Source organism: Bombus vancouverensis, chromosome 16, assembly GCF_051014615.1.
Source record: "Bombus vancouverensis nearcticus chromosome 16, iyBomVanc1_principal, whole genome shotgun sequence".
NCBI classification, from domain to species: domain Eukaryota; kingdom Metazoa; phylum Arthropoda; class Insecta; order Hymenoptera; family Apidae; genus Bombus; species Bombus vancouverensis.
Genome location: NC_134926.1, coordinates 4,645,928 through 4,663,198, shown reverse-complemented (window position 1 = coordinate 4,663,198; position 17,271 = coordinate 4,645,928). Strand labels below are relative to the sequence as shown.

General features: G+C 28.0%; 3 protein-coding genes across 8 annotated transcripts; 2 read left to right on the top strand and 1 right to left on the bottom strand.

Annotated features, from left to right (window-relative positions):
* Window positions 1–1,152: 1,152 nt before the first annotated feature.
* Window positions 1,153–3,430, top strand: Thor (eukaryotic translation initiation factor 4E binding protein thor). Of its 2 annotated transcripts, none has more exons than XM_033329522.2 (4): window positions 1,153–1,306; window positions 1,605–1,753; window positions 2,703–2,855; window positions 3,058–3,430. In XM_033329522.2, the coding sequence occupies exons 2-4, from the start codon at window positions 1,612–1,614 to the stop codon at window positions 3,105–3,107; spliced, it is 345 nt and encodes a 114-aa protein (XP_033185413.1). In that variant the 5' UTR covers window positions 1,153–1,306; window positions 1,605–1,611; the 3' UTR covers window positions 3,108–3,430. The 2 variants fall into 2 exon arrangements, with proteins under 2 accessions (XP_033185413.1, XP_033185412.1); XM_033329521.2 differs by having other exon boundaries at window positions 1,156–1,306; window positions 1,558–1,753.
* Sting (transmembrane protein sting) lies at window positions 3,164–5,522 on the bottom strand. The gene is made up of 2 exons (XM_033329735.2): window positions 5,232–5,522; window positions 3,164–5,143 (listed from the first exon to the last, which is right to left on the bottom strand). The coding sequence occupies exon 2, from the start codon at window positions 5,113–5,115 to the stop codon at window positions 4,054–4,056; it is 1,062 nt and encodes a 353-aa protein (XP_033185626.2). The 5' UTR covers window positions 5,116–5,143; window positions 5,232–5,522; the 3' UTR covers window positions 3,164–4,053.
* A 395-nt stretch (window positions 5,523–5,917) lies between these two features.
* LOC117154599 (macoilin-1) lies at window positions 5,918–17,199 on the top strand. Of its 5 annotated transcripts, XM_076625420.1 has the most exons (13): window positions 5,918–6,057; window positions 6,660–6,801; window positions 6,875–7,001; window positions 7,083–7,212; window positions 7,436–7,502; window positions 7,581–7,788; window positions 7,867–8,125; window positions 8,221–8,466; window positions 8,713–8,889; window positions 9,040–9,318; window positions 9,571–9,764; window positions 9,968–10,271; window positions 13,816–17,199. In XM_076625420.1, the coding sequence occupies exons 1-12, from the start codon at window positions 5,978–5,980 to the stop codon at window positions 10,228–10,230; spliced, it is 2,172 nt and encodes a 723-aa protein (XP_076481535.1). In that variant the 5' UTR covers window positions 5,918–5,977; the 3' UTR covers window positions 10,231–10,271; window positions 13,816–17,199. The 5 variants fall into 5 exon arrangements, with proteins under 5 accessions (XP_076481535.1, XP_033185609.1, XP_033185607.1 ...); XM_033329718.2 differs by having other exon boundaries at window positions 7,581–7,785; window positions 8,731–8,889; window positions 9,968–17,199; XM_033329716.2 differs by having other exon boundaries at window positions 7,581–7,785; window positions 9,968–17,199.
* The last annotated feature ends 72 nt before the right edge of the window (window positions 17,200–17,271 follow it).

Here is a 17,271-nt window from a genome sequence, read left to right as displayed (position 1 = left end):
ACACACTTTTATTTACATTTTTTGAACCATATACATACTGATACCAAATGTATTAGTAAAATGTATAATCGTGTTTCAAATATAATAACGAGAATTGGAATAATATTTAAAAAAGACATGAACACGATTAATTTATTAAAGAACATTTGATAACATCAGTAGGTACATTATCTTTCTTTATTCGTTTAACTTTAATTTAATTATAATAAAAATCTTTTATTTAAGAAAAGTATGAGTACATCTATAACAAAAAATTAAATTGTTATATATTTTTAATATCTACAATGGTCAGTCATAAGCTACTTAAATTTTTGTGGCTTTAGTATCGTTAAGTAATACATATAAATTAAAAACATAAAGCTTTTCATTTGTTAAATGACATTCAAATATTATTGATCTTTTCTCGTTATGCCAAATCTTTATATTTAGATATTTGTAAATATTTATATTTTGTTTTTTTTATATAATTAAACAAATTTAATTCCGCAATAATTTAAACTAAATAGATTAAGTACTTGATAATACAATATCTGAGAAAATAAAAAATATTGCAGGAATAATAATATGGCAAGGAAGAAGGATATTATCATATACCTTTATTCTATGCATTAAAAATGTATATGATTAATAATGGAGAACTTTTTATATTATACTTTTGTTTATCTCTAAATAGTTTAATCAATAATTTAACGTTGCATAAGAAATGCGATCACTAACAAAAAATACTTAACTGCACAACTAGCTTCATAAAGTTACATATATCCAAATTATTCAATTTTTCTTCAACAAAGTCATGATTATTAGAAAATTATTAAAAGCTCCAATTTTAAATAATGATTATTAGTAAAAGTAGAGTAACTATATACCATTGAACGTTTAAAATTAAATTTCGATTAATATTTAAATATTTTTGTTGTTTATAATATATTATTTATTGATTAAGATTGAAAAACATATTAAAATTTCATAATAAAGTTATATATTAATAAAATCTCGAATTTCATTTCTTTTAATATAATCTTGCTGCATAGATATGTAAATACATAGAATACTCGTGTTTACAATATGTAAAACGCGTTATAATATTTGAATACATAATTACTAATTACCGAACTTGAATTTAATTTAGTACAATGATAACACGATAGTTCGCGCCAATGATTGGTAATGCTTTGGGTAGTATTTCTGTAGTATCTTAGAAGTGGGGAGGACTTGTGAACTTATATAAAACAATTACTTATCGTATGGTGAGACTTTGTGTTGTGAATTGTTGTGTTCGTTCGTGATTCGATCTTTTAGGTTACACGTATGTTATACTTTGTTTATACTTAATCAATTTTATTGCGTCCGTGCAATATTCTAACCGACTTAAACAGTGGGCATGAAATTCGTTCAATATTCGCATCAAAACCAATTCTTTTAATGATTCTGTTTATATTTGTATCTCCAAATCGAGCATAAGGACTTCATCATTTTTTGTAAATTACGCAGTAAAATTATTTGTCAACAGCCATAGCGAATCGTTTTACAAACCTTATATTTATGTTTTATTTAAAGCAATTTTCCTGAACTGAAATTCTTTTTATTCTTGAAAAAACTGAAAGATCAAGCATGTCTGCATCACCGATTGCTAGGCAAGCTACCCAGAGCCAAAACATACCTTCCAAACGAGTCGTTATTAACGATCCCAGTCAGTTACCTATTGATTATTCATCTACCCCCGGTGGAACGCTTTTTTCAACTACGCCCGGAGGTTAGTGTCTTTCTTCTTTTACGTTACTAATAAACTATTAACCCATTAAACAATAATTTAGGTAATTATATTGATCAGAATATATTCCACCAATGTTCATGATTTTCAAATATGATGTCAAGGTCATGATTTTGAGAAATTCTATTTATATGTATGTATATCGCTGTCCGGATCTAGTTTCCGAAGTACTCATAAAAATATTTTTGATATTTTTTACTTTGACGTGGATTAGGTCTTGATTATATTGTGGAGTTATAATGTACACATATCAACATAATTTCATTAAATAGAAAATATTAATGTAATTGTATAAACTTTATACATTTTTCAATTGTTTACATCCATTTTATTAGTTTTCATTCTTGTAAAACATCTTGTACTTTGTATTATGTTTATAATTTATCATGTTCTAGTAACTTTCTTTTGGGAGTGTATTTCATCTTTTCTTAAGAAATTAAGTTTATTGTAGTTCAATTATATTCTTACAATTAAATTTAAATTTCAGTTATTAGTTAAACATCACAATATTTGTTCAAAATTCAAATATGCTACATACGATTATATAAACTGGTCTGGACACTCGGTAGAGAAAACCATTCGAAAATTGAGTCGTCACTAGTTGTAAAAAATTAACAAATTCTGCGTTTGTACGAAACAAACAGAGATGAGTACAGTATCTCTATCTCTGTCTGAGACAATTATACCATGTCATGCATGCGCAGAACGAGAATCTTCTTGTCTCCCATGTTGATCTTCCACAATTAATCACAACTCAATTTTCGGACGGTTTTCCCTAGACTTTAGTGTATGAGTACCAAGACCTGTTTATAATATGATCGTGATAGTACATATGAGATATTACTATAATTATTAATATAATTGTATATAATTTTTTGAGGGAGCGTAGAGAATATTCTCATTATATAAATAATTAATAATTTTTTTCTAGGTACACGTATTGTTTATGAACGTGATTTCTTGATGAATTTACGAAATTCTCCCATATCACGAACACCACCACGAAATATGCCATCCATACCCGGAGAGTTATTAAAAAATACATCAAATCTCTCAACATCAACGAAAAATCAAATTAACAAAGGTCAATACTTATTTCACTAGGTTATCACAAGACTACTAGTAAATTATAGATTTTTATGTATTTGTAGAAAATGTAAACGTGCAAAATTGCATGGTGTTCATGAAAATATCTGTTTGTATAAACATCTGCAGTCTGATTGCAATAATTTGATTTAGATTTTGGATAGATTATGCCATAACTTTTTGATTGTAACATGTTACAGATACTCCAGTAATTGAAGAATCTGCAGAACAATTTGAGATGGACATGTAAGAAACTGTAATTACAATATATTCATGTTGTGCCAGCCACTTTAATGAATAGTAAGAATCAATATATAACAGAAAAATATATTAGCAATTTTTATATAACTATGTGCCATTAGGGGCCTTAAATAGTAATAAGTGTTTATAACATCTAAAAATGTTAAATGTAATTGATATAGTTACACTGATTCATTGCATTATCATCTTATATGCTAATAAAGGTGACAAAAAATTTTTATCAGTACATTCATGTTTGCACTATTGGATGTATTACTTTATAATTTCACATATATTTGTACTACATGAATAAATGATATTTTGATAATAAAAGTTGTTACCTGTGAATCATAGTTATAAACTTATTAGGGAGCTATTTTAGTCCATAGAGAGTTTATTTTTGTTATGTAAACTAAGTTATTTGACTTTTATTTCAATATAATGTTTTAATATGATTAAATATTTTCACAATTAAGTTTTATACAATCGAATTTTGTAGATTAAAGTATATCATAAAACAGATGAAAAATTTTCAATCTTTAACATTTATTTTATATAACATATACATACAACATAACAATTTATTTTATAAAAGGAATATGGAAAATTTGATAAAAGTAAAGAAAATCGAATATATATTTTTCTTTTCCTATGAAAATGATATTTTAGAAATTTAAAATTTTTAACAGATTTAATCATCATGAAGATTTAATTATAAGTTATAAATTATATTAAATATCAATATATAAAATTCTATGTATTTAAATATACATTTGTTTCTTTCATATAAAATAATTTCGTATAAAATATTACATTTTCATTTATTAAAGAGTTAAAACGAATATATATTATATATTTGTCAAAGATTAGCCAATATTTGTATAACTATTATATTGTTATATCACATTAACATAGCTTAATAATGTATATTTTATGCCATTAAAGTGCGTTAAAATTCAGGTAAATATATTGTATGCATTTTCTCCAGTTATGTTTTGAATTTTGAATATTCTGTCTAAAATAACTTTCGCCACATTGACTTTTGTTCCATTATTGTCATAATCGTTGTAATAAATTAGTTCGCAAAGATCCGCACATTCTGGATCAGCATCTATTAACTGTTTTAATGTTTTATAAAATTTCTGTATGATACATTTGCAGTATTTCTTATAAACATTTGTTTCATTGTGAGCATGTTTTTGAACTTCATGGAAAGTTAACAAAGGTGTTGCACCTTCTACCACTATGTAGAAAGGTGTCTCTAATCTTAGACCATTGGGATAAATTTTGTATACACTGTTGTGATATGTTCGCCCTTTAACTCCTGCTCGATTCAACACTTCCTTCTCTAAATTCATTGCACTTTCCATCCAATGATATGAAGCTTCTTTAAGATTAGGTGGAATGTACGATGATGAAGGAATTAAAATAAATAGTTTGTGAACACTTATATATATACCATGATTGTCTTCAATATTTTCTATCTTTTCAATTAAACCTTTGTTAATAGATCCTGTTGAAGGAAGTATTATTCTTAAATATCCATAATAATAACTGTATGCCATAGAGGTTCCATAATCCAAACCTTTCATTGACTCAATATCAAAAGTATTTTCTTTTCTCTTTTCATATGAGTTTGTGATTAGTAATAATATATATGAAATTCCAGAGCATATAAAACATGTGAATGCGCCAAATATTTGTATGTAGTTATAAATATAATAATATTTAGTCATGGTTAGCATAATGAAACATATTAAAGAAATGTAAAACAACATATTTAAACTAAATTTAATATCACTGTTTTTCACGACCAAAATATTCATACTATGGATACATTGAAATAAAATAGTTAAAATCTTCAAAACTATGAAATAAAACAATATAACAAAGACATAATTTTGTACAGTAGGTATACTTCCATTTGTTATTTCCAAGTATATTTCTGCTGTAATGCTTACAACAATGCAATTCATTAGAAGTAAGTATATATACTCATCCATTTTAATGTTTTTCATCAATATCAATATGTTACCTTAATTGAGACTGCAAATGATAAATAGAATAAGTAAAATCATCTATGATAAATTTACTTATTATTATTTATTACTAATCAGTATTTCAATAAATTTACCTGTTTGATTATTAATAAGATTTTTTTAAGTCCTATGTGAATCTCCTTTGTAACTCAACATTGCCAAATGACGAATACGAGTAAGAAAAAGATAAATAATTTTTCAAACTTCTCTTTACTATAGATAAATAGATAAAATAGATAGGTAGATAAAAAAAGATTAAAGATTTGAAAAATGCTTTGCGTTAAGCAACAGGATAGACTTAATATACTTATATATATCAGGTAACAAGATGAAGCGGGAACAAAACAGAGACAGAGAGATAGCAAAAGAGGAAGAGAAAGGTAGTTCACGTATCGCTAGGTCAGAGCGCTGTTAACGTAAGTGAAACAAGTCGATTGACCTACGGTACAATCGAAACCATGTACGATCGATAAAGTCCATTATCTGGAAACATTTTCTGCAAAAATTACTTAGCTCTTTCCATGTCTGTTTATTTCCCGAGTAGAATACGATATAAGTGTAAATCGGTCACAAGTGCATTGCAAGCTAAAATATCCCAGCAGGTGATTTTTGTTGCTGATTAGCGCCATATCCCACAATGGACCAATCAGCTGCTCGGTAAACCGCCGTAAAACCTCGAATCTGTCCGCAGACGAATGACAACAAAAGAGACTGATAGAAGTCGCGCGCGCGAGACAGTGGATTTTTTTCGCGACTCCGCCGTGAAGATTTGCGGTTTTTTCCATTTTGTTGCTCGCCGCGAATAACGTCGGTTTGACCGGTGGTGAAAGCGTCGAGGAATATGAAGAGAAGAAATGTCGAGTGTGGTAAGCTTCGGAGGCCCTTGAAACGCAACAAGCTCACTGAGGGGATCTACGGAAGGTAAGTTTTCGCCGCCATATGTCTTCTCATTTGGAACGGCTAATTTTAAAAATAACCAAAAATCTGACCGATCGCCCCTCGAGATATTTGTCAAATCGTCGATCGAAAACTGTTACGTACTTTCGGGTTGATGCGAAGTGCGAAACCTCTGTGATACATTGTGTCAATACGTGATCATCCACCGCTTCTCAGAAGCTGCTTGACATTTCACTAAAACCTTGACCATGTGTGCCTGTTTTTTACAAAAACATTTGTTGAGTTACATCTTTATAATTGTTTTCTTACCTGCATTCACAATCTTTCGCCTAACGTGCCATGTAATTGAAAGATTTTTATGTCTAACCACATCAAAGAAATTTGCCAGTTCAACAACTTTTCCTTCAGTTATTCCCTTTTCTTAAAAACTATATTAATATTGGCTTACATCATATAATTATATAATTTAGATTTGTTATTTATTTTATTTAGTTAAGAGGTGCTTATTTTGTTTTGTCGCAGTGTTTATTTCCTTTGAAATATTTTATACTTTTGCGATTGTAGATCCTTAATTATATAATTGTGTTACAAGAATGATAATAAAATAATGAAATTTTTTATTTCAGTACTTTACTTTATCTAAAATTTCTCCTACTATGGGCCATGGTAATTTTGGCAGACTTCATTTTAGAATTCCGATTTGAATTTTTGTGGCCGTTTTGGCTACTTCTCAGAAGTGTTTACGATTCTTTTAAATATCAAGGCTTGGTAAGTAATCCACATTTCAAAACACGTGTGCTTATACCTGATTTTAAAATAACATAGACTATTATATTTCCAGGCCTTCTCTGTATTTTTTATTTGTATTGCTCTTACATCAGATATGATTTGTTTCTTTTTCATACCAGTACATTGGTTGTTTTTTGCTGCTAGCACTTATGTTTGGGTACAATATGTTTGGCATACAGGTAAATATAAACATATCTTTAGGTTGTTTGAATTAATTTAATTGCAATGAGATTGATATAAATATATTGTATATGGAACAGATAAAGGTGTGTGCCTTCCAACTGTGATGTTATGGTTACTATTTCTATACATAGAAGCAGCAGTTCGATTAAGAGATTTGAGACATATGCCCTTTCATTTGGATCTTTGTCGACCATTCGCAGCGCATTGGTATATATATTTTTGTTATTATACTCTCTTTCCTTTCTTTATTTATGCATTTACTCTTTGCCACTGAATATTGTAAGATACACTTCAGAGGAACAATTTTGACTAACAAAAAAATAATAACCTATTCCTATGTTACTGTACAAAATTGCTATTTTAATGTTGAATTGACAATATCAATTCAAAAGTAATAATAAAAATAATTATAAGTAATATCTTTTTTCAGCATTGGTTATCCTGTAGTTACATTAGGTTTTGGTTTTAAGAGCTACATTGGCTACAGAATGAGACAGGTAAATCTGTAATAAATACATAATCATTCAAAGACTATTTTTAAACGTTTTATTTACATAACTGCCTTTTTTTGCCAGAGAAAACAAAAAGATGTAGCGAAGGAGAATGAATTCTACCTACAACTACTGCAGCAAGCACTGCCTCTAGAGCAACAAACTTCCACTACGATACAACCGATACAAGTTCAATCACAAACACATATTACAACACTAGAGCAACATGTTAAATCACAAAATAATAAATTAAATTTGCAGTGCAATCCAAGTCCTGAAAAAAGTAGAGGTAGTTTGTATTTATTTTCAACTTTTAATATATATATAATAGTAAAATAATAATATAGCTTAATCATAAAATGCATTGTAGGAAGCAGTAATAATTCTGTAGAAACAGGTGTACAAAATGGTAGTTTACATATAGGGACACAAATTACATCAACAAACCAAAATGTAACAACAAAAAATAATCATAGGAAGTCCTTAGACAAAGGTGAAAAGCAAGAAGAGCAACATAATAAGCATAATGTAACAAATGTATCACAATCTGATAAAAACGATAAAAGATTTATACATACAAATGGGAATACTATTAATCACAGTGATATGCAGTTCATTGAAAGAGTTGGGTAAGTTGGGTGACATATGTATCTTGGAAACTAAACAGTATCCATATTATGTAAAATAATAAAAGATTCGTTAACAGTTTAAATAAAAATTACAGATCAATAAATGATTTTGATGCCAATGAAATAGAGAAAGATAAATTTATTAAAGGTGCAAATTGTGGGCATACTACAATAAAATCACAGACTAATGGTTCTGTAACAGGAAAGTGGAATAATATAAAAGAAAATCGGGAATCATCGTCCACTGTTAATACTCAACGTGAACGAAAAACACGTCAAGTGAAAGCCACGGTTGATAATATAACTGAGCAGCAAAAGCAGCAAGACGAATATTGTCAAAGGTATGTTATTTACATCAATTAGTGAATTAACAAAAATGTTATTTTATGCAACATATTTTTTGTGCTCCTTCATTTCTATATCCATATATAAAATTGAGATTTAATACTGTGTATACTTATACTTTCTTTATTCCTTAATCCTTATGATTTTCTTAAAATGTAATTGTTATTTTTATTGAATTGAAAGATATGCAACTCTATATTATCAGATTTTTTCTTTAGTGTAATATAATATCGTTTAAATAGGTTACTGATGTGTCGCAGGCTTGAAGCTGACATAAAACGCTTGAAGTCAGATCTGCAATCCAGTCGACAACTGGAACAGGAACTTCGTTCCCAGATTAGTTCTCTACAAAATGGAGAACGTCAAGCTAAGGGTGATATACAGCAACTTCAGCACGATAACGATCAGTTGCAAAGCAAGTGCGTATACACACACACAGTATCATTTCTATATTGTTAAAATTGTACTTAAAAGATCTATTTTTCTTCCAATACACGTATATGCGTAGATATTTTTACACTATTAAATATATTTTTATTTATATACATAAATATTTTTATTTTGGATAGATTAAATGGATTAGTAACAGCTCGTCAATTAGATAAACAAACAATGTCTTCGTTGGAAAAACGAATCGCAGAAGAGCGGAAACAGCGCACTGCTTGCGAAGCATCTTTAGTTTCCGAGAGGCGAGCACGACGAGCTGCAGAAGAAGCACGATCTGCAATTCCGCCTCCACCTCCGCCACTTATTAGACAAGAATGTACAGATACTTGTAAAAGTCGTAGGACACAAATGGAACAAGATCTCAAAAACTTACGGCGAGAACTTAAAACGAAGGAAGAGAGGTAAAGATGTTGAAATAATAAAAAAAATTTTATGTAAATAAAATTTTAAATATAAATGTAAGCTGACACATCGGAATATAAAATAATATCTATAGTGTCGTAAATATACTAGGTAATAGTCAAAATTTCATTCAAATGTAAATAATTAAATTAAGTTCGAGGGTTTTTGATATGTTAATAATTAAATACTTTTTTGTATTGTAAATTCACTAAACTATATATCAGATGTTAATTTCTTATATATTTTCTTAGGTGCAACATATTAGAAAAAGATGTAACTCGTTGTAAGGAAAATCATAAAGAGTCTGAAATTTTACTCGGTGCACTAAATGCGCTACAAGATAAAACTGCGCATTTAGAAGACAGCTTAAGTGCAGAAACGCGCATAAAGCTTGATTTATTTTCTGCACTTGGTGAAGCCAAGCGACAATTAGAAATCAGAGAAAGTAAGTAGGATTCGATTTACAATTATAAATCTTTAATATTTTTGGTAATCAAGGAAATGTATAAACTTAAGTGGGACCGAAGCATCAATTTCTCAAACATAGTTTTATTTATATAAACGATTTTAGTATATGTATATTAAATTGATATATATATGTATTTATGTATGTATGTGTATGTTAAATATCGCATATTGTTGAATCAGGTTTAATTAGATCTCAAGAAAAGGAAATTGAAATGTTAAAAGCAAAAATAGCTCAAGATTTAGCTGTGATGCCACAAGATACGTTTGGACCTGCGCCAACCTGTGCGACATCTAAGCTTCGATTAAATAATGAAGTACGAGTAGCAGGTACGAAAATACGTTCAAATGAAAGTCTCTGTCCAGGGTGTACAGTTTCAAATTTGGATCCAAATGCGACAGCGTATACACCTAAGAATTCCCTAATAGCGTCTACCGAAGCTTGAAGAAACAATTTTTGGCCACATTATGACTTCACAAAAGTTGGGTATATATTTCATAAACATGTTTCAGTCTGTTTCTCAATGGAAGTATAAATATGAATTTATGTTTTATACGTGCATATACTTGTTTTATTGAAATCAAAGTTTTGTATTTAAAATCCGTAGGACTAATGAGACGTAAGATCTTTTTAACACTTATAATGTAGAATATTTGTGTAACATTTGCTTAAAAAACGTGGCTCATGCTATAAATTTGTCAAATTTCATAACAGGAGATATCTTTTATAAATGTCTTCCATGGGAGGCTTCTAGAAACATGTTTTATATCGTACTTGTCACCTGAACTAATACAACGTTATTAACTACTTATGACCATGGGACGTGACTAATACTAAATTAAAAAAGTATTTAAAAATTAGTTACGTTCTGTTAAACGTGCTGTAGGTCGATCTAACAGGTACCTTCTTCATCTTTTTGGTACTTGCAACAGATGTATTAAGAAGAATTAAAACTAAAGTGAGGCAACAGTGACATGCGTAATCTAGTTATAGATAATTATTAAATTTTAAATTAAATTTAGTACTTCTATTTAGATGGTAACGTTTGATAAATTTACTGTTGACGTTTAACAGAAAACTGTATATTTTACTAATTTTTTATAGCGTTCGAATTATATCGATTTTCACATAACACTTTCTATTTAAAAATACCATAATGTAGATATAAAGAGCTAGAAAAACGATATAAATTGGATCGACGAACGACTAGCGGCATATCTTATTTGTTAGAAGCATAGAAAAATTGAAGACTCAATCTGTATTTGATCCTCCTACAGCATATGCCTAAATCTATGACGACTTGTTATAGACACAAATCTTGTTCAAGTCGTAATCCGAAGCTAGTCCAGCATACAAACTGTATTTAATGTCTTTGGCAAATGAAGCCATTTTAAGTCATGTGATCATCCAAAACCAGCCATTAATACACATTGAAAAACCTGCCGTTATCATTTGAGAGGATTGATGTAAATGTTAGAAACGCCAAATTTATTTTGAAATAATCACCAACGTATTGATTCTCTCTCTCTCTCTCTCTCTCTATCTCTCTCTCTCTCTCTCTCTCATATTTCTCTACATTTTTATATTTTTTAAATGTCTCTGTAAACCTTTTTAGTTTAGTGGTACAATTGTGTATTGGCTTTCGAACGGTGCGAAATAAGTGTTAATGTTTCATAATGATTTTTTGAAACGTGTACAGTGTTTTATGTGATAGATAGAAATTTTGTAAACAAAGGAATTTTTAAGTTAAGTATGTTATAATTGGTAATGAAGGGATAGATTTATTTTACCCAATTTGTTTGATGAGCTTCAAGAGATAAACTAATGTGTAATGCCACGCGCGCGTTTATTTATGTACTAAACTGTTAAATCGTACATATAGGTAATCGAATCATAGGAAAATGATTCATTTTTCCAAATTGAACTTCTAATTTTTAATAGCGTTATTAATATTGGAATTATACGGTTTTTCATTGAGCAGTCTGGAGGAATGAAACAAAGATTTTTTTTTAATTTATCCGCAAACGTCTTCCTTTCACACATTTGATGGATACATTTAATGTATATAATGTGTGTCCCTTTTATAATACTATAAGTTTCGCTATTATCAACCAGCGATGATGTAATTTAGTAAAAGTTGATTATCATTGACTATTTATATAATATATATTACTTACGCGATACGTCGTTTCTCTTTCTCTTTCATCGTTTTTATACTACTTTTTACATACCTGATTTATAAGTTTAATGTTGAAAACATTAAATTCATTTTTTATAATTTTTAAGAGTAATATATTTAACACGGAACGATGTGTATGTATAAGAATTAATTATTAACACTTGAATATTTTGTAGAAAAATAATTGAATTCTCTTTAAATCTTTTTCATTGATGAAGTATTAAAAGATTAAGAGCAACATTAGAGTTTATACCAGCATATTCTTTCTAAGGTATAATAAACAAGTTAATTCCTTCACAAAAAAATAGTTGAGATGCAAGTTTTAGGAAAAGATGGCATTACGTATAAAAGATCTCTAGAAAAAGATGTGAATTTTATATATGCTTTAAATCCGCAAGAAAGCCAGTACCTGCTTGCTCCAATGAATATTAATTAACGACTGGTTGATATCATAAAAGTCATTCTTCCATGATTGTATATATAAAGCACTGTCATGACAATTTATTAATAACATAGTGGATCATGACCAACTAGTCAAATGAATTTCTATAAGCACAAATATTTATTAAATATCTAATATTCATTTGATATTTCTGTCCTTACATGAAAAAGCAATAACAATTACTGTTTCTTCTCATTAATTAAAATTATAAAAGATTTATCGATATTATCATCAAACTGTTAAGTTTATTAATTAATTTTGTGTTTCTTGGATGATCCACGTACTAAATATAATTGCAAAATGTTAATGCACAATGCATATGTTATAAAACTATTTTTATTTTACATTAAAATGTGGAATTTTCATCATTTTTGCTTAAAAAATTAAAAGCATATCAATACAAAAGTCATATAACTCTGAGAAAACCTATGCTTCATATTTCTTTTTTATTTTACTATATAAACAGTGCTGATCTTTTTTCGTTCCTAGATTTATATAAAAAATATTAAAAATTTAATAATTCACTGATGTTGGCAATTAAACTGTAGGGGAATAATGTGCTTACTTTAATTTTGTTAATGCTTCTTTATATAAGATTTATAAAGGAAACGATACAGTTCATTTTACACACGCTAAAATTCGTTATTCCATCAATAATTATCATCCGACTGGTATGGAAATTTGTTTTATCATTAAGATTAATTTCTTTATAGTTAAGATCAATCAGACTTGTGTCTATGTCAACTTGTATCATTATGTGCATAAGCCTTTATAATGTAATGAAACAGTGTAAATAATTACTTAAAATAGACTAAACGCAAAGCAAAACTTACTAAAATTGTTTGGGCACTTGCGTAGCATAGTTAAAGCACATTATATAAAATTAATTAGTTTAATTTATTTTAAGTGAAAGTTCTATTAACTCATTTATGATTGTAATTTTTTAATCGATTTTCTAATCATATTATTTTAAGTCAAATTTGAAATTCAGAAAAAATTAAATTGAAATTGATTGCTTTCAATATACATCATTACTTTACCACAGTAGCAAAGCAGAATCAGTATTATAACAAGAAATGTTATGATAAATAATGAATTAAACGAATTAAAAATATTAAATAAAATATAGTAATTTCTAAATGATGTTTCAACTTAATAGAAATTATTTATCAGATAAATCATTTAAAAGATAAATAAAGAGAATATTATGTAAATGAGGTAAAAAAGATATTGAATTTTTGTTAATTACCTTTTTTTATTGAATATACATACAGTTGAGTGTAATGCATTACATAAAAAAGAAATTTGATAATGTTTTTAATGCAGAACATAAATGAGTTAATTTGACAAAAGTGTAAAATGCTTGTATGGAAATATCATTTTGAAAAACGAATGCTTTTCTTTTCAAGGTATTGCATTATCAAGTGCACATTAAGTACCTGATCAGGGGATGCCGTAATATTTGCGGCTAATATACTTATCATGGATTTAATTCCGCTATAAGGCTGGTTTCGCGAATATACTCTTGCTATTTAATTAATATTGTTTGTATTGAGTTATTGTGATATATTTTATAGGCATATATACACGCACATGACTTGGCACATGACATTCATATTCATGCTGTATATGTTCATTTAACTTTCATATAGCATATACACGTACATTTAATTGTTTGGTATAGAACAGCTTGGGGTTAGTTGTCTATGTTTAATTACGTATGTAATAGCTTACGAAGAAGCATTCTTTCTATGTGACTCGGGGCGACTGCATAGTAATTGCACCTCACATTTGTAAGGAATTGTATGTTTCATGTCGTACTTTGTAGTGAAGTACTTTGTAGTATATTATTTGAAATGGATTGAAATAACTTCTCTATGACAATAACGATATATTGCTTTTGTTATGTATTTAAATGTTTTCGAATGAAGTATAAAAATTTGTTACAAAAAGTACTTTTTTAATTTAAAAAGGAAAGTTTGATTTAGAATTCAAGTTAATTTTATGATAGAATATTGTATTGTGATTAATAATTATGTTTTGCAACATAATATTTCTTTTTTATGTTTTTACATATTGTTATACTTTTGTAATTTTGTAATGAAATTATAGATATGATGAATAATTGATTAACTATGAAACAGTGAAGAAATTTAAAAAGGAAAATAATGTTACTGTATTTTAACAATCATATCTTGAAATTCTGATGTTGCTGTATGTATATTTTTCATACTACAGCTAAATAATAAAATATGAACATAATTTAAAATATGTACATATTTTTACAATCAAATTTTACAAAAATTGGATTGTTTGTTTCTATTTGAACGCTTTAAAGTGCGTTAAAATGTATATACATAATTATATTTATTACACGATTCGTGGATAAAATTTTTCTCCTAAAAATAGAACGCAAAGTACTTGATTCGTTATGTTTATGAAATTTTATAAATAAACAATTATAAAAACGAGATGTTAGGTGTACAGTATATAATGATCTTTTGGAAGTGTATAATATTGCACAGTCATGTAATGTACTTGTATATGCATGTGATATATTAACGTCATCCCTATGATATTATGTGATTTTTATTGTAATAAATCAATTAATGAGTTTATTAAGATGAAATAATACTGCATTAGGATGATAATCATTTTAACGGTTTTTTTCCTTTTTTTAATTTATTTATTATCGTCACACGTATTGACAAGAAAGAAACAAGACTAGAAGAAATTTAATTACTTTAGGCAGTTTGCTATATTAAGACTTTTCATTCGTATTTTGTGGAACAAATAAAGTATTTTTTTTACTCCGTAGATGAGAAACGTGTAAAGTTTGACGGTGATATAAAGAAAGAGGAGATTGAAAAAATGTATTTTATCAAAAGTAACGTGCATCGTGATTGTGTGAGTTAATAAGAAATTATTAGATCTTTCTGAAAATGACCTTGTGTATGTGAAAATATGTTTTCAAGAACATGCACCGTTATGTTTTATAGCTGTACTATCATCGCGAACTATATGTTTAATACGATTCCTTAAAGCGTATTAATACATAATTGAAGGAACGTGAAACGTTTTAGATAGAAAGAATATACTTACACATATTCAGATATAGTGACAAATTTTTCTTTCGTTTTAAACAATTTCATAAGAATACAACGCGTAGTTTTCGCATCTCATTATTTGAAGACTACAGGGGAAGAACATGATAAGACATTTCCTATTTGTTTTACAGGAAATCAGTTTTAAAATTCAGTACATTGAGGATCGAATCATGTCATCAAAAAGTACGATACTTTTAACAATGTTTAATAAATAAAACAATTTTCCAAGTCCCATTTTTAAAATTATATTCATAAAAATATGAATTTACATAAATATGTGCAGTCTATTTATCACGATTTTCTCCTGTGATCTTCGTTTATAATTGTACATTCGCTTCTCTTTCTCTCTTTTACTTTAGCGTTTAGATAATTTTCAAAATCCTGTTAAGGTATGTACCTTAAGAAAGAAAGAAAAATGAAAAAAATGATTTTGATCTCGTAATGTGATGACAATGCACGCAAATGCCCTTCTCTTCTCCATGCGTTCATATTTTAAAGAAAGAAAGGAAAACGTCTGATCTTTTAACGTTCTTCGTCATCCCATTCTCGACTATTTGAATCATTTCAGTTCGAATAGAATGGCCGGCATTACACTGAAATTGGTCTAGTCTGTATGAATGTGCGTAGTTCATTAAGGACAAGCTGAGTGGAACATTTTTACGATTTATTTAAGCGAACTTTGCGAAACAAAAATATACTTTATTAAACTCTCTGTCTCTCGCATAAAAGATATTTAAAAAAAGAAAGGAAACGTCTTGCTTGAAAGATGAGAATCTTTCGAGACGGAAATTTCGTTTTTGCGTAACTTCTATACAATAAATCAGAAAATCTTACGTGTAGACATGTAAGTAAGTAAGTACATTATGGTTGTTGGTTTTTTTTTATTCATACATATACTTTTTTGTAATTATATATCTTGATCTCGGAAGTAAATTTTTCTACGTCTTTATGTCAACGGCTCAATTAATATTAATCTGTTCTTTTCTTTTTTTCCTTCGTTTTTAAAAGGTGCACGTAATACTTCGATGAAAATACACATCGTTGCTAAGGAATATCGTTGAAAAAAACGGTGACAAGATTATATTTCCTCGATTGAGTTTTTAAATACTTCTATATCATAGTTTTTAGGTGGTTAAAAAGGTATTCATACTCAAAGCATACCTTCTAATGAAGAATATTTATTAAAATTTCATTCGTTTCGTAATTTTTTTGAATTCTTCGTGCATGATGATGAAAGGATTACAAATACATCGATCACGATGTTGATACGACATAATAGACAAAAAAGATGTTTATTCTTCTCTTAATTACAGCACAGTGAATTACAATTTGGATATTCGTGCATATTTAAAAACTCAAAATGTCTCATAATATTTTCATACGTAATAAATATGATATTTTAGTATGCATAAACAGTACTTTCTCCCAATCTTGTTACATTTTTTGTAAATAAATTCTACACTCTTTCCTTTATGCTATAAGATTTAAAAGAAAGAAAGAAAAAAGGAAGAAAAAAGGAAAAAAAATAGGTACTTCTTGGTATTGGTACTTAATGACTTTTCATTGTGTACTATGTACCACCATTTATACGATAGAAATATTTATTAAAATAAATATTGTAAAATGACACGTGTATAATTTATATATTATAATTAATATGATTAAATTGTCACGTGTACATATAAATCATCGTTATTTCATCAATTTTCTACCTCACCTATCGTTTCATATGGAACACATTGCAAGACAAAAAAGGAG

Coding starts and splice junctions, on each gene's coding strand:
- Thor (XM_033329522.2), top strand. CDS start 1,612: ATGTCTGCATCACCGATTGCTAGGCAAGCTACCCAGAGCCAAAACATA. Junction 1,754..2,702: donor TTTTTCAACTACGCCCGGAG/GTTAGTGTCTTT, acceptor ATTTTTTTCTAG/GTACACGTATTGTTTATGAA. Junction 2,856..3,057: donor GAAAAATCAAATTAACAAAG/GTCAATACTTAT, acceptor AACATGTTACAG/ATACTCCAGTAATTGAAGAA.
- Sting (XM_033329735.2), bottom strand. CDS start 5,115: ATGAAAAACATTAAAATGGATGAGTATATATACTTACTTCTAATGAAT.
- LOC117154599 (XM_076625420.1), top strand. CDS start 5,978: ATGAAGAGAAGAAATGTCGAGTGTGGTAAGCTTCGGAGGCCCTTGAAA. Junction 7,789..7,866: donor TCCTGAAAAAAGTAGAGGTA/GTTTGTATTTAT, acceptor AATGCATTGTAG/GAAGCAGTAATAATTCTGTA. Junction 8,126..8,220: donor CAGTTCATTGAAAGAGTTGG/GTAAGTTGGGTG, acceptor TAAAAATTACAG/ATCAATAAATGATTTTGATG.